Source organism: Microtus pennsylvanicus, chromosome 1 (assembly GCF_037038515.1).
Source record: "Microtus pennsylvanicus isolate mMicPen1 chromosome 1, mMicPen1.hap1, whole genome shotgun sequence".
NCBI lineage: Eukaryota > Metazoa > Chordata > Mammalia > Rodentia > Cricetidae > Microtus > Microtus pennsylvanicus.
This window is the reverse complement of record NC_134579.1, coordinates 131,925,289-131,947,143: the sequence shown is the minus strand read 5'-3', so window position 1 is coordinate 131,947,143 and position 21,855 is coordinate 131,925,289. Positions and strand designations below refer to the sequence as shown.

The 21,855-nt window shown below is 47.7% G+C and overlaps 1 protein-coding gene and 1 non-coding gene across 2 annotated transcripts in view; both read right to left on the bottom strand.

Moving 5' to 3' along the window:
• Positions 1–9,017: 9,017 nt before the first annotated feature.
• On the bottom strand, positions 9,018–9,091 carry Trnat-agu (transfer RNA threonine (anticodon AGU)). The gene has a single exon. It is a non-coding gene; the product is annotated as a tRNA-Thr (tRNA).
• A 1,501-nt stretch (positions 9,092–10,592) lies between these two features.
• The window catches only part of Wdr88 (WD repeat domain 88), a 36,839-nt gene continuing 25,576 nt past the window's right edge, over positions 10,593–21,855 (bottom strand). Inside the window, exons 9-12 of the mRNA XM_075977025.1 lie at positions 20,605–20,687; positions 17,694–17,762; positions 12,572–12,664; positions 10,593–10,736 (exon numbers count right to left, since the gene is read on the bottom strand). Of these exons, the coding sequence (XP_075833140.1) occupies positions 10,593–10,736; positions 12,572–12,664; positions 17,694–17,762; positions 20,605–20,687 (389 nt within the window). The remainder of the gene's footprint in view (positions 10,737–12,571; positions 12,665–17,693; positions 17,763–20,604; positions 20,688–21,855) is intronic.

Sequence of the window (21,855 nt, the reverse complement as noted above, 5' to 3'; positions counted from 1 at the left end):
ATTTCTGTTCCTGTAAGTAACCTCTCACTCATATTTCTGTAAGTAACCCCAGTACCAACCCATTGATTCCCCAAGCTGGACTTTGGTGGTATCCACACTTTGGTCTCTCGTAGCTCCCTATCTGGACTGAATAGATGTGTGTTGCATCTCCCCCACAGGAAGTTTTGATGTGTTACAGACCACCCACCTCAACTCCAGACAATGGGCCTTGGACACACTCATCTCCAACATTCATTCATTCAATTCATATTTAGACAGCATCCTGTGCTGTTTACAAAGCGAAGAGAGTTCCCTGTATTTTTCTTTAACGTTTTTTTTTCATTTTTTTTATCACCAAAGAGAAGTAATCCTGTTTATCTTAATTTTGTTGGCAAGAGCCAACGTTTAATTCGATTGTGTGTGATGTATGGCCCAAGGTGGCCATGAAGCTGTAAAGTTCACGTGATGGGCAGAGAATGAGCCCACCAAGAACAATTGTGAGCTCTTGGGACCCAGGCAGAAGGGGGGAGGGGGCTAACAGTTCATTTTCCTGATTCTGAGAAGGCTCACTGATTCTGATATATTTATACATAGAGAGAGATAAAACCCCAAATTCAGAAGCTCTCTGGAGTCTTGTGTCTGCTCTTATGCCATCACTGCGCCTGTCATCCAAGCACCTGCCCAGGTGAGAATCTTACACTGGTGAAATCAAAGAGAATTCCCATAAGCATTAGGGCTCTGAGAGCAAAAGTATCTAAAAGGCTCTATATAGGCCTAAGCATGGCAAACACACCACTGGAAGCCTGCCTCTTTCCCCTTCTTCCCTCTTTCTTGCTAAACTGTTAGATTACATTCCTAAAGCTAGCTGCTAAGGTCTATCCCCTTATTTGGCCACTTCATTGTGTCTGACTAAAATTCCAAAGTCCACCTATCAAAACACCAAGGTCCGGCAATCAAGATTCACTGTCTAACAGGTCCAACCAAAATGTACCAACTCATCCTCACACAGACTCCCCTTCCTTCTTAAAATCCACTTCTTCAGATACACCTGTTGCTGCCCTTGTCAGTTCCAGAGGCAGCCTCACCCCCACCCCCACCCCCAATCCCCACCCTGCTTGTCCCTCCCGGTTGGTTGATAAATCTCCCTTGTGCCAAGAATTTGGTGTCTGGCTGTGCTCTGTGCCAACTCCGAGGCCCCTTACGGTTTCCCTTATGCCAGTGTTACAGCTCTGAAGGGAACAGCATCCTGACAGTTGGGAGTCAAGGAAGACCACAAAGTCACACCATACAAAAAAACCTCACACAAGAGATTTATCGGGAAAGACACAGAGTGGGGCCTTCCGCTCAAGTGAGAAGCAGCAGGGAACTGAGCGGGAGACAGGCTGATACAGAGTTTCTTGGGAGAGGAGCTTTCCAGGGGAAATTTCCAGGGTGGTGAGATTTCAAGGCAAGCCCAGGGATTGGTGGACTTGGTAGGTTTTCAAACCTCAGAGTTGGCTCAGACCTTTTTACTTTACAGTTCCCCTCACCCATCAAAGACCACAGTGAGGACAGTGTGGTTTGCCCCGGCCACAACAGCTTCAACGGTTAGTATCGATTACCTACTGGACAGTGTTGTGGGGTATCCACAAGAGAAGACCACACAGACATTAGGTTAAGCCAGTAGATAGTCTTCATGAGCTGGCTGGCCACTACACTGGGTGTTTAGGATCCCAGTGTAACACTGACCCTTTCCCAGGATGAACTTCTAAACACAAAAACCACGACCTGGGTTGGCACTTGTTGTTAGAACGGTTACTCAGGAGCAGAGCAACAAAAGCCAAAATGCAAGATTAGTTCATTTAGAGACTTTTCTAGAACTATGGACGTTGATGGCTTTGGTTTTTGCAGGTGGTGCTGTCTACACACTGAGTGCTATGGCCTGAATGGAGTCAGTTGTGTTAAGGTCTGGGGGCCTGGAATCACGCTCCTGCCTGGGAAAATTCCTATTTTCTTTAGAAACTCATCTTTAAAGAGATCTGCCGTTCTTCCGTGTCACATGTCACCGCTGTTGGTTGTGACACAGTCTCACTTTGTAGCCCAGGCTAGCCTAGAACTCACTAGCCAGACTGTTTCAGCCTCCTGAGTGATAGAATCAGGAGTGTCCACACCCAGGTGAGTCAGACAGGGCCAGGTGATGGGATTTTAATGGGATGGTCAGTCCAGGCCTGCCTAGGCTGTGGCTTGAATTTTGTATGCAAGGGACAGGTAGCTTATAAAAAAAATGAGATGCTGGACTGGGCATGGTTACTCACACCTGTAAAACCAGCCCTTTAGAAGTGAAGGCAGGAGAATCAGGTGTTCAAGGCCAGCCTTGGCTATAGACTACAGCTTTGAGGCCAGCCTGAACTACATGAAACCCTGTACTAAAAGAGAAAGGAGAGAAAAAAGAAAGGAAGGAAGGAAGGAAGGAAGGAAGGAAGGAAGGAAGGAAGGAAGGAAGGAAGAAAGGAAGGAAAAGAAAAAGACATGAGAAGAAGCAGGTGGGGTGAGGTGGACGGGTAGCTTAGCAGTTAAAAGCACTTCCTATACTTGCAGAGGACCAGAGTCCAGTCCCTGACACCCATGTCACGTAGCTAGCTCCAGGGCATCTGACGCCTCTGACTGCTGTCCACAGTCATATGCACGTCTCTATACATGGACAAACACACACGCACACAACTAATGATAATTGCAACTAAATAAATCAGCTTCCAAGCCCACTTGTTCTGAAGGGGCTGAGCATGAGCCTTGCCGAGCCTCCTGGCGTGTTGCCGAAGGGGTCTGCACGGTGGTCTATGTTTGCATTGTCATTATTTTTGCTTTTTACACAATGCGTATTCGCTACATAGAACAGCCAAGCTCACAGTCAAGAAACAGAAGAGTAACATAGTAGCCGTAAATAGCCCAGCAACCTGCACAGTCCTGGTAGACACACTGTACCTCAGCCCCTTTAATGTCTTCTCCAGCCAGGGCTTTCTCATAGGTGGCATGGGAACCCCATGGGAGGCTTTGGGGAAATATTTAAAGCACAAGCGGGGCTATTGTAGTCCTGGGGCACAGTATGTGCTTAGCATGTGTGAGACCCTACATTTGAACACCAATACCAAAACAAACAAACAAAAACAATGAAAAGAATTGGGACTGGAGAGAAGGCCCACCAGATAAGAGTGGGAACCTGAGGTCGGAACCCAGCAGCCACATTGGAAGGTTCACAGACACTTCATCTCCAGCTCCAGGGGATCTGACATTCTCTTTTGGCCTCTGTGGGCACTTGTACACACTTCCATACACTCACACACATGCTTAGACTTAATAAATCTTTACAAAATTAATCAATTAGACTTAATGATACACTTAAAATATTATTAAAATAGTATCATTTCAACACGTAACCAGTATTTTTCTGAACTAATAATTTAATTTAACATTCTTATAAAAAGCCTCCCAAATCTAGTATTTCCCCTCTGTTCAAATGAGCACAGCTTCACTGTGTAGAACTACACTTGCTAAATATGACATCATAGACTTATAATCTTAGCTCTGGAAAGACTGAGCCAGGAGAGTTTTAAGTTCATGACCAGCCTCAGTTACAGGGTGAGTTCAAGACTACCCTGAGATGCATTGTAGGACCCTGTCTCAAAACACCTGAGCTATAGCTCAGTGGTAGATCCCCTGCCTAGAATCCCCCAGTGAGGGGCTGGGGTATGTGGCTCAGTGGTAGAGCCTCTGCCTAGGATTCTATCTCCAGTACTGCTTGCCCCTACCTAAAAATGTTTGTAAGAAAATGTTTTGTCTCAAACAGATGGACGGGGGGGGGGGGGGGTTGGGGATTGTGGCCCAGCCCTGGGGGTTAATATCACCTGGTTTTCTTAAATTAACTCTTCCCATTTGCCCAGCATTTCTTGCTCACACCGGTAGACTCATAAAGCCCCAGCACTGTACCCCACGCTATCCTATCAGGCTGTGCTTGATCTTAACGGTGGTTTCTGAGCCTAGACGGAAATATCTCTGTGAATTCTTTGTAGCGTTCCCACTTCCTTAGGCAGCCAAACAGGGCCTATGCTGCCTTGAACCTCCACAAAAGTGCCAACAGCCTGAGTGGGGGAGCCCCTGCTTCAACATGCACCTGGCAGCCTGTGTCCAGAAGAGGGCACAAGTGAGCTCAGCTCCGCAGGCCAGGGTATGTGAGCAGCAACAAGATGCTATCTGTGGCATCCAGGGAGGCAATCAAGGGTCAACCTCAGGAGTGCTCACACCCAGAAAGAAGAGTCGAGCCCCGGTACTCCTAGCTGGGATTCTCAGCTGCAGCTGGAGCCTGTTTCATTTCATAACTGACTTCAATCGTTGATATCTGCTGGTAGGTATTTGTATTCCCCAAAATATGACTATAGGCACACACAAACACACACACACACACACACACACACACAGAGAGAGAGAGAGAGAGAGAGAGAGAGAGAGAGAGAGAGAGAGAGAAAGAGAGAGAGAGAGAGAGAGATTATCCCTGTAGTCTGTACTGGTTATAGATGAAACCCAGGACCTTATAGGAACATACTCAGTAAATGCTGTACCACTGAGACACACCCCAGCCCCTCACTGGGGGATTCTAGGCAGGGGCTCTGCCCCTGAGTCACACCCCAGCCAGTCTTCTTTTGAGTACATCTGTAGAACTTGGCTCAGCCCCTGTACATACAGGGACAGAGGGCTGCAGGCAGGGGCTGTTAAACAGGTCCTGGGTTCCACATGTCAACTCCACTCACTCTAGAGAGAGCAGAAGAAAGACATGGTTAATAGGTGTAAAGGAACTTAATGAGAAATTCTGGGTCGGGAAGGAGAGAAGCAAGTACCCTGTCCATCCTCAGAGGCGCTGACATGGGCCTTAGGTTTCAGCAGAGCACGACCAAGAGTAGAGGGTGAGAGGCCCACCCTTTCTTTCTTTATCTCTGTCTGTCTCCCTTACACACACACACTCTCTCTCTCCCTGCTGTCTGAGGAGCAGGATGTAGCTCTCAGTTACTTCTCCAGCACCATGTCTTCATGTCTCCATGTTCTCTGATGATAGGGGTCTAACTTTCTGAGACTATAAGCTCCCAATTAAATGTTTTTTTTAAAAAGTGTTACCATGGTCATGGTGTCTAGACCTGCTTAGAATCCCCCAGTGAGGGGCTGGGGTGTGGCTCAGTGGTAGAGCACCTGCCTAGAATCCCCCAGTGAGGGGCTGGGGTGTGGCTCAGTGGTAGAGCCCCTGCCTAGAATCCCCCAGTGAGGGGCTGGGGTGTGGCTCAATGGTAGAGCCCCTGCCTAGAATCCTCCAGTGAGGGGCTGGGGTGTGACTCAGGGGCAGAGCCCCTGCCTAGAATCCCCCAGTGAGGGGCTGAGGCGTGGCTCAGTCAGTGGTGGAGCCCCTGGGCTATAATGGCCCAGGGATGGTGTGGTTCTGTGACTTCTTATCTAGCATTTGATTCCCAGCAAGGACAGAGTGGGAAAAGATGGTTAAAATAGTAAATTTCATGTTATATGTCTTTTACCACACACACACACACACACACACACACACACACACACACACACACAACAAACAAACAAACAAACAAAAACCACCTAAAATTCTAGATCTTAAAGGGTGGCTGAGAGATGTGCCTGCTGGTTTCCATATGTTCAACCTCCACAGCTCCCGGATCTCTTGGACCATCATGCTGTCGTACTGCTTCCCCTATCCTGGTCCTGACGTCATCTTGAGGATGTACTGAAATGATTATAAAGTCTTGAGACTTTATTTGTCAGAAGTCTATGGTCTAATCGAGAAAATTCCCTCAACCATATCAAAAGGATTATCAACCAATCAGAACAGTTGGTCTCACAATCAGTCCACGGGCACACTAATTCAACGTTCTCACCGCAATCCCCACATGCCTCCAGTACCTTTACTTAGCTGCTTCTTTTAAGACCCTATGAGGTGGTTCAATAAGTAAAGGCATTTGCTACACACTGGCAGAGTGGTGAGCATGTGTATACACACCACACACACACACACACACACACACACACACACACACACACAAATGCAATAAACCCATTTTTTTAAGCCTTTACATCTAAAGAGTGATTTTCAAATGTTTTATTGCAAGTCTTAACGTTTTCTGAGGGGGTGCTGGAAATAGGGCTCAGTAGTTAAGAGCAGCTCCTGCCTTTGGAGGGGATCAGGGTTCCGTTTTCACCACCCACAGGTCAGCTCACAACCATTTATTAATTCCAGTTCCAGGGAACTGGTGCCATCTTCTGGCCTCCATGGGTACTGCATACACATGGTGCACAAACATAATAGGAACATACATAAAAGAAATTTTAAGATTTTTTTTTAATTACTGGGGGCTCCAAGTTACTGTTTATTTCATTTAGATCTTGTGTGTGTGCAGTATTATATGTGTGTGTGTGTGTATTATATATATATAATCTCAACAGTGAAAGCCTAGAAGATAAATCTGAGGAAAAATATCTATCGATTTAAAAAATAATGGTGATTTGCCAATTACATGTTGACACAAATGGCACTTTTCAAAACTATTTACAACATAAAATAAAGCTCAGTGTAAAGAAAAAATGTCGTTTTACATGGTCTCACGGAAGGACTGTCAATAGCTGTTCCCACTCGGTGTGCTGTGCTGTGTTATTTTGGGTGATGGATAGGAAGAGATTCTGTAAAAGGAAGAAGCAATGGGAGCCTGGGAGAGGCTGGGCCAAGGATGGTGCCAGGTGCTCTCCCTTAGAGATGACTCACTGGCACCAGCACACGCCTTTAATCCCAGCACTCAGGAGGCAGAGGCCATCAGACCTCTGTGAGTTCGAGGCCAGCCTGGTCTACAGAGCAAGTTCCGGAACAGCCAGAGATACACAGAGAAACCCTGTCTTGAAAAATCAAAAAACAAAAACAAAGAGAGAGGTGGGGCAGGTGGGAGGGAGGGGGTGGGGAGATGACACACTACCTAAAGTCTCATTGATGACGTGGACTTTTCCCACGGAGGACCCTGGAAACAGCTTCCCACCCACCTACCCCCACTACCACCACACTAAATGCAGAGACCCTGAGGCAGGGGAGGCCTCGGTAGTTTTAAAGGGACAGAAACAGATTGGTTAAAGCAGGCCTGTTCCTCTTCTGGCTTTGCTTACTGCTTGGGGATGCTCACCCAATCAGATGGCTCCCAACTCACAGCTGTCGCTCACAAATGCTTTTCCTCGGAGCTGAGAGCCCCTTCTGAGAGCCCCTCCTAACCCAGACTCCCAAGCCAGCTAGTATTTCCGCCTGGTCCCCTGAATTAGCTAGCTTTCCACTACTGTAGAAAAACACCTGTAATTACTTAAAAAGAGGATTAGGGACACAGTTTCAGCCATTTCAGTCCATGGTTGGCAGGGAGAGGGGAGGAGGAGAGAGAGGGAGAGATAAGGATGAGATCACTTCTGAGGAACTGACACCATCCCCTCAACCAACCCCCACCCATCTGTTGGGCCTCACCTCCCAAAGTCTCTGCAACCTCCCAAAGAGCACCACCAGCGTTATGGTTATTCAAAGAGTAACAGCATCTAAAAGACAGCACCCCAAACCCCAGGACCCAAGATGAGCTAGAACTAAGTCAGCCCTAGAAAGGCTTGAGTGCAGTTTCCAATAAACCTTCACTAATTGGATTCAGCTGAACGCCCCTGTTAGCTCTGCCAAGTTTGGACATATCCCCCACAGTTTCCTTGGCAATGACCAGCCAAAACAACGAAGTTGCAAAGGGCAGGAACTGACCGAAACAAACAAACAAATAAACATAAACTCACACAATAAACCAGACCTGTGGGGAAGCAGAGACAATTGCCTCTGGGACAAGTGAATTTTCTTGTTCATCCCAGCTTACAATAATAATTCAACTCAGTATTGTCAACTTGACCATAGTGCTCAGGTAAAAACTTGTTTTTAAATCTCAGTCTTTTCCCCAGCTACAGAGGTGTCCCGCAATCCCCTCCCAGGAGTCCCACGGCAGCAGCACTGACGTGCTTTTCTGGGCGTTGTGTGTTTTCATATGCTGCCCTGTCTAAGCAAAGGCCCATGCGCTTTTGCTATGTGTGGGTTAACGCAATTACTTTGTCGCTTTTTAACTTATTAATTTATTTGTTGTGGGGGTACACATGAGCTGCAGCATGCGTGTGGACTCACAGACCAGAAGACAATTTTCAGGGGTCAGTTCTCGCCTTTCACCCCGTTAGACCCAGAGATTGAACTCGAGGAATCAGGGTGAGCAGCAAAGCATCTTTACCCACTCAGCCATCTCACCAGACCAGTCCTTAAGACGGTTTAAAATGATTTATGGGGTTGTAACCTCAATTGTCAAAGAAAGAGTATCCGCGTTGGAATAGCATCAGGTCACACTTGCATTTTCTAAAGTTCGCTGGGCCTATCATGCTGGGTTTGTTTGGACTTAAGTGTATCCCCCGTGAACATTCTTTAAACTTCAAACTCTCCCCAACCTCCAAATCTCTGGTCGCAAAGGCTCTCAAAGAAGTTCCATGTGCCTGTGGCATCCTGGTATTTGGCAATCACAGCCCAGGCCTTAGGGTCAGGCCCCACACTAAGGACCTAGAGACATTCGGGACCATCCTCCACCCGTAGTTGTTTTGTTTTGATGTGTTCTGCAGATGCAGATCGACTGGTCGGATCTGATGCCACAAGGGCCACTTTGGGGACTCACTTGGTCTCACCAAACTGTCCTTAGTAAGCAGAGCGCTGGTACCCACTGTGCGGCTGCAGGAAGAAGAAACCAGCATTCTTTGCAAGGTTGAGAAGCCAAAAGACTGCGGAGGATCGCCACCCCTGTGGGAGAACTTCGTGGACAGCTATCTCGCGACCTCCTCAAGAGGGAGGAGCTAGCAGGCAACACGACAACGTCTTCAGCTAAAAGTCTTTCCAGACTCTCTTTCGCTGACAGAGAAGCGGTCCCGTGAGAAGTCTTGCAAAACTGAAAGGTGAGACACAAAAATGGAGGCACCGCTGGGATTCGAACCCAGGATCTCCTGTTTACTAGACAGGCGCTTTAACCAACTAAGCCACGGCGCCACCCGCACGAGCAGTGCGAGAAACCAGTTCCCATTTCTAGTGACCTCACGAGCTTCGCGCATGCGTACGCATTCCTGGGCTGGCAGTGGCGCGCATGCGCCTTGGGATTCCTCGTTTTTTGGCCATCTAAAGGAACTGGGAAAATTGTAATTAGCTTCACCGAGCGAGCAGGAAGGGACGAGCCTAGTTTCCGGGTCTGTCACAGTAGCATCCCTTTTTGTGCTCTATCTTCTGCAGATCGTTTCCTGGGAATCTCAGCGGAGCCCGCAACTGCCCCAGAGAAACCCCAGGACCGGCTGCTTAGTTCCTTGGATGTCAAGTGAGCTGCGACCATCCTTGTCACCCCAGGCCCATAACTTCTGGACCGCTTCTCCTTGAGCCAGACACAGGATCCTGAGCTGACTCCGGGCGATTCGAAGTCCCCACACGATGTGTGTGGGAGTTTCAGTTGTATGACCAAGTCAAGGCCCTCCCCATGCATGCTTCACGGTCTCTCTGGGGTCTCCATGCCAGTCTTACCTTCGGTAACAAAGCCAAGCACTGCTGATGCATCCTGCTGGCCTTACAGCAGTGGGAGGTTCGTTCGCTGAACTGATCTATGCAAAAGTGAATACAATGTGCCCAGAAACGCTTGGCTAGCGTTATTTGCAATAACCTAGGTGCCCATCGTTGGGGATGGTGTGGGTGCGAGCGTTCTAACCAACTCCAGTCTAACGTGATGAATACACTCATCGTGGTTTTCATGATGAAAGCGACGTCAAAACTATCTGGAGGTGGGCTGGAGAGAGAGAGCTCAGTGCCCAGGAGGACCCAGGTTCAATTCCCAGAACCCACAAGGTAGCTCACAGCCGTCTTTTCCAGGGAATCTACCCCGTCTTTTGGGCTCTGTGGGCACTGAATACAAATGAGGCACATACATACGTAGAGGCAAAACACCCATACACACAAGGAGAGAAGCTACTACCTGACAAGTCCCACTGACCCCTTGACACCATTACACAGACTACCAAGCTCCTAGCTCTTGAACCTGGAAGGGAGAAACCATACCCAAACCAAAACAATCACAGGGCCTTGCCATCCTCGTCCACAGAGCGGGCCCCACACATCATAGTCTCCTGACATGTTCAAGACGTGCACACGCCAGTCCCAGGGCCACGTTATGGGGCGGCTCCAGATTCCAGAATATTAGCCCATAAGGTGTTCCAAGAATGAGATGGCTGGACAGTGGGATTCAGAGCTCGGAAGTAGCCAACTGCTTCTCCGCTTTCCCCACACGCTTGTTTTCCAAAGGAATCTAGATTTATTCTATATTCAAACCGAAGTGCTCACTGTTAAACGGTTCTGGGGTGGGGCGGGGTCAAAGAGGCAGCACCATGCTGAGAAGTCTAGTGAGGGCCCGGCCCCTGCCTCAGTTTGATAGGTCCACTCAGCTGGGAGAGGAACTCGGGTCCCCGCAGAATGCCACAAACTTCTTAGCAGGTGCTTTGTGCACGCGCAGCCATCAGCTCTCCTTAATCTCCTCCAATGATGACGACGAAGAAAACTGCCCTAAGTTCTCGTTTCTCCGGCAGAAGAGACACTGGCTGTGTAGTTTAGAAGAGGTGTCACTTTCAAAGACGGGGAAAATCTGGTCACAAGTTTTGCACTGCAGTGGGACATTTTCCAGAAAACAGAAACGTTGTGCAGGTCAGAGCAGAGGAAGCTGTGAGGGCAGAGTCTCGCAACCCACCACCCAGCTAGCCTGGGCTGAGCCAAGGCAAGGCCTGCCTGCCGTTTCCGGAGTCTCTCACCCCATAAACTACCCAGGGGCAGGCTGGGAGCAGAAGACCAGACAGGTTTCTGCCCAACCTTTCCTCTAAAGCTGGGAGGGCAGCGAGGGCTGGCCCTCACACAGCCGCATGCTTAGGAAGAGGAAGACAGGCTTGTGTCCAGTGCTTGTCCAGTGCTCCCTGGCCAAAGTGGTCCAGAGAGAAACTGTGGGACCCAAGGAGTGGCCCGACTCTTTGGTATGCCAGAGATGCTGACTTGCAGAACAGAGTTAGGAGGAAGCAAGGCAACCGCGGAAGGATTTGTTTTTGCTTGTTTTTCCGACAGGAGGAAATAAACCCAGGGCCTTGTGTGTGTTAGGCCACTGAGCTATGTTCCCAGCCCCACCCCCACCGTGTGTGTGTGTGTGTGTGTGTGTGTGTGTGTGTGTGTTTATGTTTGATTTTGAGATGGGGCCTCAATATATATCTCAAGCAGGCCTTAAACATAAATCCTCCTGCCTCAGCCTTCTAAAGAGCTAGTGTTATAGGTACATCCCACCTGGCTAGCATTAGAGATTTCCAAACTAAATAGGGCTTTGATCTATTTGTTTGTTTGTAAAGGGCATCGGGTCCCCCAGAACTGAACCCATCACGTGGGTGACAGAATCGAATCCGGGTCTTCTGTAGGAGCAGCAGGTGCTCTGAGTCACTAGGTCATCTCTCTACACCCTGTTTATTGTTTAGTTCATTTGGAGACAATGCCTCACTGAGTCTCATAGGCTGACCTCCAACAACTAGTGATCTTCCTGCCTCAAACTCCTAAGCATGGGGCTTACAAGAGGCAGCCACCTCATGCAGCTCCAGACAAGGATTTCAACCAACTGAAGTGGGAGCTGAGGCTTCTCCTCCACAAAGATTCTCTTTCTGGCCAAAACACTGCCCTGCAGATACAGATGCTCACCTGTCTCATTTGCTACCCACCATCATCAAACCAGCGATTGAGGTAGTGACTCTCAGCCTACATCAGAGGACTCTCAGGGGATCCCAGCATTCCAATGCATTTGTGTGTGTGCGTGCACACACATACACACACACCTTACACAGAAAAACTAGGGACCACACTTTCAATAGTAGAGTTCAGGAGACTGAAGCAGGGGATCTCTGTAAGTTCAAGGTCAGCCTGGTCTATATTGCAGGGTTGCAATGAGATATCTCAAAACAATGATGATGATGATGATGATGATGATGATGATGATGATGATAGAGTTTCATTTCAATGACAGAGTGCTCACTTAGCCCATGCCATGAAAGGCTCTGTCTCTAACCCTAACCCAATAAATAAACAAACAAATCACAAGCTGTGTGTACACTTACAACCCAGTATTTAGAAGAGTAAGGGAGGAGAATCAAGAGTTCCAGGCTAGCCTAGGATATATATCAAGCATGTGTCTCAGAAAACCAAATGAATATAAATAAATAACAGCCCCAACACACACCCCTTCCCTCCCACGTTACTTTTTCTAAAAGGTACTGCTTACCACGTCGGCAGGTATTTCCCTTGGGTCTGTACTCCTGTCTCACCTTTGGAAATTTAGCACCCGCAAGACTGGGATTCCACTGTTTGTCTATGGTTGTGTCGCCAGGGGTCCAGGAAATGTTTGCTCAGGGAAGAAACTGAATTGGTGAAGGTTAACAGATGACTTCACTGGCCTTAATTTTACCTGATACCAACCTGCTGGACATTGCAGCCCATAGTCCTTTTGTTCTCAATGACCAAAGGGATTGTGTCAATCTCTTCAATATTCCACAGTCTCAAGGAGTTATCCTAGAACAAGTCAAACAGCAGGCCAGGGGTCACAAAAACAAACAAGCAAACAGACAAGCAAGCAAAACCACTACAGAGGCTACGGCTATAGCTCAGCCTTCAGCGGCACATAAAACAACTGTGATGGCCCTGTAATCCCAGCACGTGGGAAGCCGAGGCAGGAGGGCCAGCCTGGGCTACACTAGGACCTGTGGTACAGCCATGCAATGGAATAGCATTCCGTGTTCAGAATAAATGGGTTGTCAATCCCCCGCCCCCGCAAAAGACATAGAGATGGAAAATGCAAAAACACATTTTGTGGAGTGAAAGAAGCCAGTCTGAAGAGGCTACATACAGGCTGCAAATTTCATCTCTCCAGCATTCTAGAAAAACAATTATACAGATTGAGTATGAACACAAGTTCCTGGAGGAAAACAAAGCAAAAACTGCCACCCCTTCCACTAAGCCTGCTGCAAGGCTCATCAACAGATTGGAGCTCAAAGGACGCGGAGAGGCTGGAATGTTGCAAGTCCAAAGCCAGAGTGGCACAAGCCAGCTCTTCTAGCATCTTTAACATTCCTTCACGACCCACCTCTGCTGTCATCTAAGGTCGCTGTGACTGTGAAGTAAGTCCTTTGGGATGTACAGACAGACCCCTCACTTCTGTGGACCAAAAGGCTAAGATAGTACCTGAGGCCTGGAGACGAGCCGTCCCAGGGTATCTGTGACCTTCCACCCATTTATTTGGACCTGACTTTGTTCTGTTATTATGGAAACTGTTGCCATGGTAGAGCATAGAATGTGTGCTGACCTGAATCTGTGCTCCTGTGCCGCGGTCACTCATGTTTGACTTCAGAATAAACAATCTGATGGGAGTTTGAGATGAGAGTTACATTTGAGTGTGTATTGTGTGTTGTGCATGTTATGTGTAATATGCATAGTGTGTTCTGTGTGATATGTGTGCTGTGTTATAGTGTGTGTTCTGTGTGATATGTGTGCTGTGTTATAGTGTGTGTTCTGTGTGATGTGTGTGTTGTGTTATAGTATGTGTTCTGTGTGTTGTATGTGATGTGTGGTATGTGCATGTTGTAAGTGTTGTATGTTGTGTGTTTTGTGTATAGTCTGAGTTGTGTAGAGTAGTGTGTGTTCTGTGTGATGTGTGATATAGGTGATAAGTGTGTGTGATATGTATTCTTTGTGATGTGTGATATGTGTTGTTGTGTGGTATGTGTCCTGTATTGTTTTTCTTTTCTTTTCTTTTTTTTTTTTTGGTTTTTCGAGACAGGGTTTCTCTGTGGTTTTGGAGCCTGTCCTGGAACTAGCTCTTGTAGACCATGCTGGTCTCGAACTCACAGAGATCCGCCTGCCTCTGCCTCCCAAGTGCTGGGATTAAAGGCGTGCGCCACCACCGCCCGGCGATGTGTCCTGTATTGTGTGTGCTGTGTAGGATGTGTGTGTTGTGGGCATTGTGTGTTGTGTATTGTATTGTGTGTAGGATGTGTAGTATGTGTTCTGTGTGATGTGTGCGATGTATGTATGGTATGTGTTCTGTGTGTTGTGTGTGTGCTATGTTTTATGCTGTATTTGTTGTTTGGTGTGTGTGCATGTGTGTAATAACAGACAGTAAAGAAGAAACAGCACTGACAGGGATTCTGGGGCTGAGGAGGCTGAGAGAGTAGAACATGAGGGGTTTTCAGGCAGTAAAACCCTACAGTTAGTTCTGTAGGCTGCTGTAGCGACGGCATGTATTTGACTAATCTCATAGAAGGTACAAAATAACAACAACAACAACAAAAACCCAAGGTGATACACACTAACCCCAGCACCCAGGAGGATGAGGCAGGAGACTTAGAAGCTTCCGGCCAACCTGGCTGAGTGATAAGCAAGCCTGAGGTGGGGAGAAGAGAACATAACATCATGAGCTCTGGACTTTTTTTTTTAAGGTTTATTTATTTATTATGTATACAACATTCTGCCTCCATGTATGCCCGCACGCCAGAGGATGGCGTCAGATCTCATTACAGATGGTTGTGAGCCACCATGTTGTTGCTGGGAATTGAACTCAGGACCTCTGGAAGAGCTGCCAGTGCTCTTAACCACTGAACCATCTCTCCAGCCCCCCCCCCTTTTTTTTAACTAACAAAAATAAATCCCAGGCTGGAGAGATGGCTCAGTGGCTAAGAGCACATGCTGTTCTTGCAGAGGACCTGAGTTCAGTTCCCAGTGCCCACATCAGGCAGCTCGCAACTGCCTGTAACTCCAGCTCCACATGATTTGATTTCCCCCATAAATAATAAATAAAATAAAATTCCAGAAAGAAATGCAATTTTCTTGATTTTACCCCAGCAAGATTTACTTTTGTGGACTGCCATACTTTGGAATTATAAGGTACTGAATTTATATTTGTAAATTGTGTCCATTTATTCATTTATTAACTTTTTTTTTGAGACAGGATTTCTCTGTAGCTTTGAAGCCTGTCCTGGAACTCACTCCGTGGATCAGGCTGACCTTGAACTCACAGAGATCCACCTGCCTCTGCCTCCAAGTGCTGGTATTAAAGGCGCGCGCCACCACCTCCCAACTGTGTCTCTAAAAATCGTATGGAGTATGTTGTGTTCCATTTCCTAATTAGGCAGTTGAGACTACATGTCTTATGAGAGTCAGAAGCTGAAATTCGGGACACAGTCATACTGGTCCCTACACAGGAGAAGCCACAGGCTTTACCAGTAGTCAGTTCCTACCATGCATCAGGAAGTCCTGGCAACATGGCCAGTCCAGGCTACAGGACCCCACAATGAGACCTCTCAGAAAACCAAACACAAGCAAACGTCAGGGCTGGAGGGATGGCTCATTGGTTAAGAGCACTGACTACTCTTGCAGAGGACTGGAGTTCACTTTCCAGCACCCACATGGAACCCATCACCACAGATAACTCCCCTTTCTGGCCTCTGAGGGAGGGCATACACATGATGCCTGTGCATGCGTGCACACACACGGATTATATATATGTCAGCCCTTCAGCATTTAGATACTTTGACTAACACACTGGAGTTTCAAATCCTTTTCTGGCTTCCTGTGAAGATTTTAATAAAAATGCAGGAGACATAAAGCAGACGCTTGCTGGCAGCTAATTCAATCCAGACTTTTTTCTTGTTGTTGTCGGGTTTGGGTTTTTGTTTTGTTTTTCTTTTTGAGGCAGGGTTTTACTGTGCAACCCTAGCTGCTCTGGAACTCACTCTGTAGACCAGGCTGGCCTCGAACTCACAGAGATCCACCTGCCTCTGGCTCCTGAGTGCTGAGATCAAAGGTGTGGGCCAGCACTTCCAGTTGAATGGGGACCGCCACTTTGACATTCCAGAGCTGGGGTTACAGACATAGCACCTTGCTTTTATGTGGGCTCCGGGATCCGAACCTGGGCCCTCACACTTGTCAGATTTATGCTTTGTGGACTGAGCCATCTCTCTAGTTCCTTGATGAATTTTTGCTCTGGAAATGGAAGGTGACATCTTCCTTGAACACGTGTCTACAGGCTGGCTATCACTTCTGGATTTTGAAATGATGCTAAATGTTAGCTTGTCAGAAATTTGTGTTTTTAAGGTATGGGACAAGAGCATCCCTAACTTTATAATGTATTGAGGGTGAGGATGGAAAATGAGCAATAAAGCTGAGCGTGGCAACACACACCTGTAATCCCAGCACACGGGAGGCAGAGGTTGGAGGAGCAGGAGTTCTAGGTCATCCCGAGCTACATACTAAATTTGAGACCAAGTGGGATAGATGAGAGCCTATCTTTAAAAAGCAAAGCAGACAAAATGAATAATAACACCAATTTATATACTGTTTACCCCCAAACTAGTGTCATCTTGCTTGTTTTTTTTGAAAAAAGATCTCCCTGTGCAGCCCAGGCTGGTCTGAATCTCTCCATTTTGCCTGGGCCTCCCAGGACCTGGGATTACAGATATGTTCCACTGTGTCCCATGTGCCCCACTGTGCCTAGCCTTTTGACACAAAAGAAGTTATTAATTTTGATAAAATCCAATTTTTCTATTTTTAGTTGTTTTCTTGCTTTAAATATTTTTAGTTATTCTTACATAAACATGTGTGTGCTTGTGACTTTATACGCATCGTGTGCCTGCAGAAGCCTATGGGGGGCACCAGGTGCCCTGGAACTGGAATTACAGATGGTGGTGACTGCTGCCATGTTAGTGCTGGGAATTGAGCTCAGGATCTCTGGAAGTGCAGCTAATGCTTTTAACCACTGAGCCATCTCTCCAAGTACATGTTTCCCTGTGCTCCTGAACTCACTGCAAACTCAGAGTTATGCAGTTTCTGGCCAACATTTCCTTTATTTTGTACAGTGGTCCCTCAGTGTCTATGAGGAATTGTTCCCAGACCTCCCACTGTGAAGGACACCAACAACAACGAACAACAGAAAATGCTCCGGTCCCCTGCATGAACGGTGTCGTAGTTGCATGTAATTTACATCCATACTCCTGTATTCTTTACGTCATCTCTAAGTTGTATACAATGCGTGAGAGGCTGCAAGTGGATGTTAGACTACTGTTTAGGAAACAAGGTCTGTGTGTGTCGGGTATAGATACAATTATGTTGTGTGTGTGTGTGCACGCGTGTGTGTCAGGTATAGATACAGTTATGTGTGTGTGCATGTGTGTGCGTGTGTGTGCACGTGTGTATGGGTGTGCATGTGCATGTGTACACGTGTATGTGTCAGGTATAGATACAGTTATGTGTGTGCATGTGTGTCGGGGTGTGGGTGTGTGCGTGTGGGTGTGCATGTGTATGTGCATGCGTGTGTGTGCATGTGTGTGTGTGTGGCCAGGCAGTGGTGGCACATACCTTTACTCCCAGCCCTCGGGATTTGTTTTAAGGCAGGGTCTCTCTACTAGCCCAGGCTGTCCTTGAACTCACAGAAATCTGCCAGCCTCTGCCTCCCGAGTGTAGGATTAAAGATGTGCACCACTCTGCCCTATCTCAAGTCCCGACAAACACAATCAACATTTTAAGTCTGCCAAAGCTTGCTCGCTTTTACCTTCGAAGCGGAGAGGATCCATTTCTTGTTGTTGCTAACGGCAACATCCGTCACCCAGTCATCATGGCCCTGAGCAAAAAAAAAAAAAAATAGTTTAACAAAGACCTAGGAGAAATGCTTTATAAAAACGACAGAAACAAAAGTCAGCAAGCCTTTGCTTATAATAACTTGGTTCCATGAACACTGAAGAAGGAATACAAGCCATGAAGATGGGGCCTATGTGCCTCTATCAGGTTACTGTAAATGTGTTTTGTTTTGTTTTGTTTTAAATCATACCACAGGGCTCAGAAGAAGAAGGAAATAAAAGACTATATTCTCCTCTGTCCCAGGTCTTTGCTTGCCCGTGTTGCTCGAGAAAGTGCCTCTTGAAGGCTCTCCCAGGGAGGGACTCTGAGCTTCCAGGGACTGTAGGATCATCCACAGCTACTTAAGCAAATGAGGGGCTGTGTTCCTCAGGTCAAAATAAAGCCTGAGTCAAGCTGGTGGTGGTGGCGGTGTTGGCACACACCTTTGATCCTAGCACTTGGGAAGCAGAGGCGGGTGGATCTCTGTGAGTTGAAGACCAGTCTGGTCGATTTACAGAGTGAGCTTCAGGACAGCCAGGGCAACACAGAGAAACCCTGTCTTGAAAAAACATCGTCATCATCCTAATAATAATAAATAAAATCAGAGGAGACAGGTGTCACTGCTCTGTGACTTCTGTGATGTTTGGCTCTCCCTCAGCATCTTTCTGTCTCTGTGAGGCAGCAGAGTGGCGTAAGAAGAAAAGGAGCAGGAGAGGTTGGGTTGCCGTGCTCAGCAAAAGGGCAAGGGAGCTAGCTGACTCAGTGGGTAAAGCGCTTACCACACAAGCCGGGGGATCCAAGTTCGATTCCTGCAACTTATGTAAAAGTAGGAGGAGAGGGCTCACCCAACAAAGCTCTCCTTGGACCTCCACGTGTGCACTGTGCCATGGGTGTGTCTTCACACACTCCGCAGGTGCACGTGATGATGAAATTGATAAGGGTGGGAGGATAAAAAGCAGAGAAGAGAGGCTGGAACAACCCAAGTGGGGACAATGGCGTTTTAAGCCCAGTAGGGCTAGTGTTCAGCATGGGGCTGTTTGTTTGCGAACATGGAAACTCCCTTTGTCCTGGCACTCTAGAGACATTGGTTTAGACGGCCTAGCCTTAGGTGTATGGGGTATGGGTGGGATGAACATGGGCTACTCAAGAAGTACAGACATAGGGACCCTGGAGACACGGAGGCTGAAAATCAAAGATGACTGGGTGACGGTATCAAGGGTAAGGACTCCAGCACTAGATCCTTGCTGGGTTGGATTACACCCCGCTTACTGTGGAGACCACTGGATGCAGAAGACCACTGGCTGTGGCAAGTCCTCATGGTGGCCTCTGAGTCTCTACACAGGGGTCTCCGGTTCTTCCCTACCTATCCAGTGTCTTTCCCCCAGGTCTCTCTATTGCCATCCAGATCTCAAATCATGAGCTTCCTCTATGTAGCCTGCCCCTCACCCACTGCGGGTTAGTCCCTAAGTCCCTTTCTGTCACATGGCTCGATTATTTCTCTCTCCCCCTCATCACCATTGGTGGTTAATTTGCTGATGTCTTTGTCCTTCCTCACAAAGGTGTCAGGACACTGGGGAAGTGTCTAGGTCTGTCCCATTGCCTGAGCCTCACTACCAGGAGTGACAGACCACACCCATAATCCCAGCACCAGGGAGGCTGAGACAGATCATAAATTTGAGGTTAAGCTGGGCTACATAGCAAGATCCTACCCCTTCCCCCTCCTTTCCCCCACCAAAAAAGAAAATTAGACCTGAGCGATGGTGGCACAGGCCTTTAATCCCTGCACTCAGGAGGCAGAGGCAGGCGGATCTCTGAGTTCAAGGCCAGCCTGGTCAACAAAGTGAGTTTCAGGACAGGCCCCAAAGCTACAGAGAAACCCTGTCTCAAAAATCGAAAAAAGAAAGGAAGGAAGCAAGGAAGGAAGGAAGGAAGGAAGGAGAGAAGGAAGGAAGGAGAGAAGGAAGGAAGGAAGGAAGGAGAGAAGGAAGGAAGGAAGGAGAGAAGGAAGGAAGGAAGGAGAGAAGGAAGGGAGGAAGGAGAGAAGGAAGGAAGGAGAGAAGGAGGGAGGGAGGGAAGGAAGGAAGGAGAGAAGGAAGGAAGGAAGGAAGGAAGGAAGGAGAGAAGGAAGGAAGGAGAGAAGGAAGGAAGGAAGGAAGGAAGGAAGGAAGGAAGGAAAGAGAGAAGGAAGGAAGGAAGGAAGGAAGGAGAGAAGGAAGGAAGGAGGGAAGGAAGGAAGGAGAGAAGGAAGGAAGGAAGGAGAGAAGGAAGGAAGGAAGGAAGGAGAGAAGGAAGGAAGGAAGGAGAGAAGGAAGGAAGGAAGGAGAGAAGGAAGGAAGGAAGGAAGGAAGGGGAGAAGGAAGGAAGGAGAGAAGGAAGGAGAGAAGGAAGGAAGGAAGGAAGGAGGGAGGGAAGGAAGGAGGGAAGGAAGGAGGGAGAGAAGGAAGGAAGGAAGGAGAGAAGGAAGGAAGGAGAGAAGGAAGGAAGGAGAGAAGGAAGGAAGGAAGGAAGGAAGGAAGGAAGGAAGGAGAGAAGGAAGGAAGGAGGGAAGGAAGGAGAGAAGGAAGGAAGGAGGGAAGGAAGGAGAGAAGGAAGGAAGGAGGGAAGGAAGGAGAGAAGGAAGGAAGGAGAGAAGGAAGGAAGGAGGGAAGGAAGGAGAGAAGGAGGGAGGGAGGGAAGGAAGGAAGAAAGGAGAGAAGGAAGGAAGGAGAGAAGGAAGGAAGGAAGAAAGGAGGGAAGGAAGGAGGGAAGGAAGGAGAGAAGGAAGGAAGGAGAGAAGGAAGGAGAAAAAGAAAGGAAGGGAGGGAGGGAGAAAGAAAGCTAGATTCATCGCTGTGCAGGCACGGTACCTTCAGTGACAGCTTCCGGTAGCCATCTCCTACATCCCAAATAGCCACAGTATTGTCAAATCCACCAGAAACGAGAAAAGAGCCTGCAATACAAAAGGAGGGAGTGGGAACAGAGTTGTCTTCCTCCTCCATGCTGTGGTAAGGCTAAAGCAGGCCCCGGTGGCACTGCCGTGGCTCATGCTGAAAACATTGGGGCCCTTTCCTGGCGCTACTCGGTGATGCCCAGTCAGCTATAGCCCTTCCTTTGTTACTCAGGGTAGTCAGCCAACCCCGAGAATCAGCCAGCCACTGAGCGCCCCTGCTCCTAGGAGTTGTGCAGGCTTAAGTTCCTGTCAGTGTGTGCTAATGTTAGATATGGTGGTGAGTGCTTACAATTCCAGTACTTGGAGTTGGGAGGGGGGGTCTGAGGCCAACCTGGGCTACAGAACAGGCCTTGCTTTGTTTCGTTAATTGTTTGTGTGTGTGTGTGTGTGTGTGTGTGTGTGTGTGTGTGTGTGTACATGTTCGCACAGTACCAAAAGACGATTTTTGAGACTCCTTCTCTCTCTCTTATCATATGGGGCTCAGGGATTGAACTCAGGTCATCAGACCTGGCAATAAGTGACTTTACTCATTTCAAATACCCCAAGACCTTATTTTTTAAAAAAAAAACACAAACAGGGCTGGAGAGATGGCTCAGTGGTAAAGAGCATTGCCTGCTCTTCCAAAGGTCCTGAGTTCAATTCCCAGCAACCACATGATGGCTCACAACCATCTGTAATAAGGTCTGGTGCCCTCTTCTGGCCTGCAGGCATACACGCAGACAGAATATTGTATACATAATAAATAAATAAATAAATAAATAAATATTTTTTAAAAAAATCCAAGAGGAAAAGCAACCCCAAAGCAAGCAAACAGACAAAAAACAGGGAGCTGGGGAGACGGCTCAGTGGTTCAAACACTTGCCACACAAGCTTGGGGTCTGGAGCTTGGGTCCCCAGGAACCCATGTAAGTGCTGGGCAAGCATGTCGGCCCGCCTGTAATTCCAGCCCCAGCAGATGAATACAGGCCATCCCTAGAAGAAGGTGGCCAGCAAGACTAACCCCATCCGTGAGCTCTGGGTTTGATTGAGAGACCCTGCCTCAGAAAATGAGACAGAGAGTGATGGAGACCTGAAGCACATGTACACCCACACATTTACACATAAAAGATTGAAAAAGAACAACAATAAAAAAAACCGAGCCTCTTCACAACATCTTCATAAATTGATT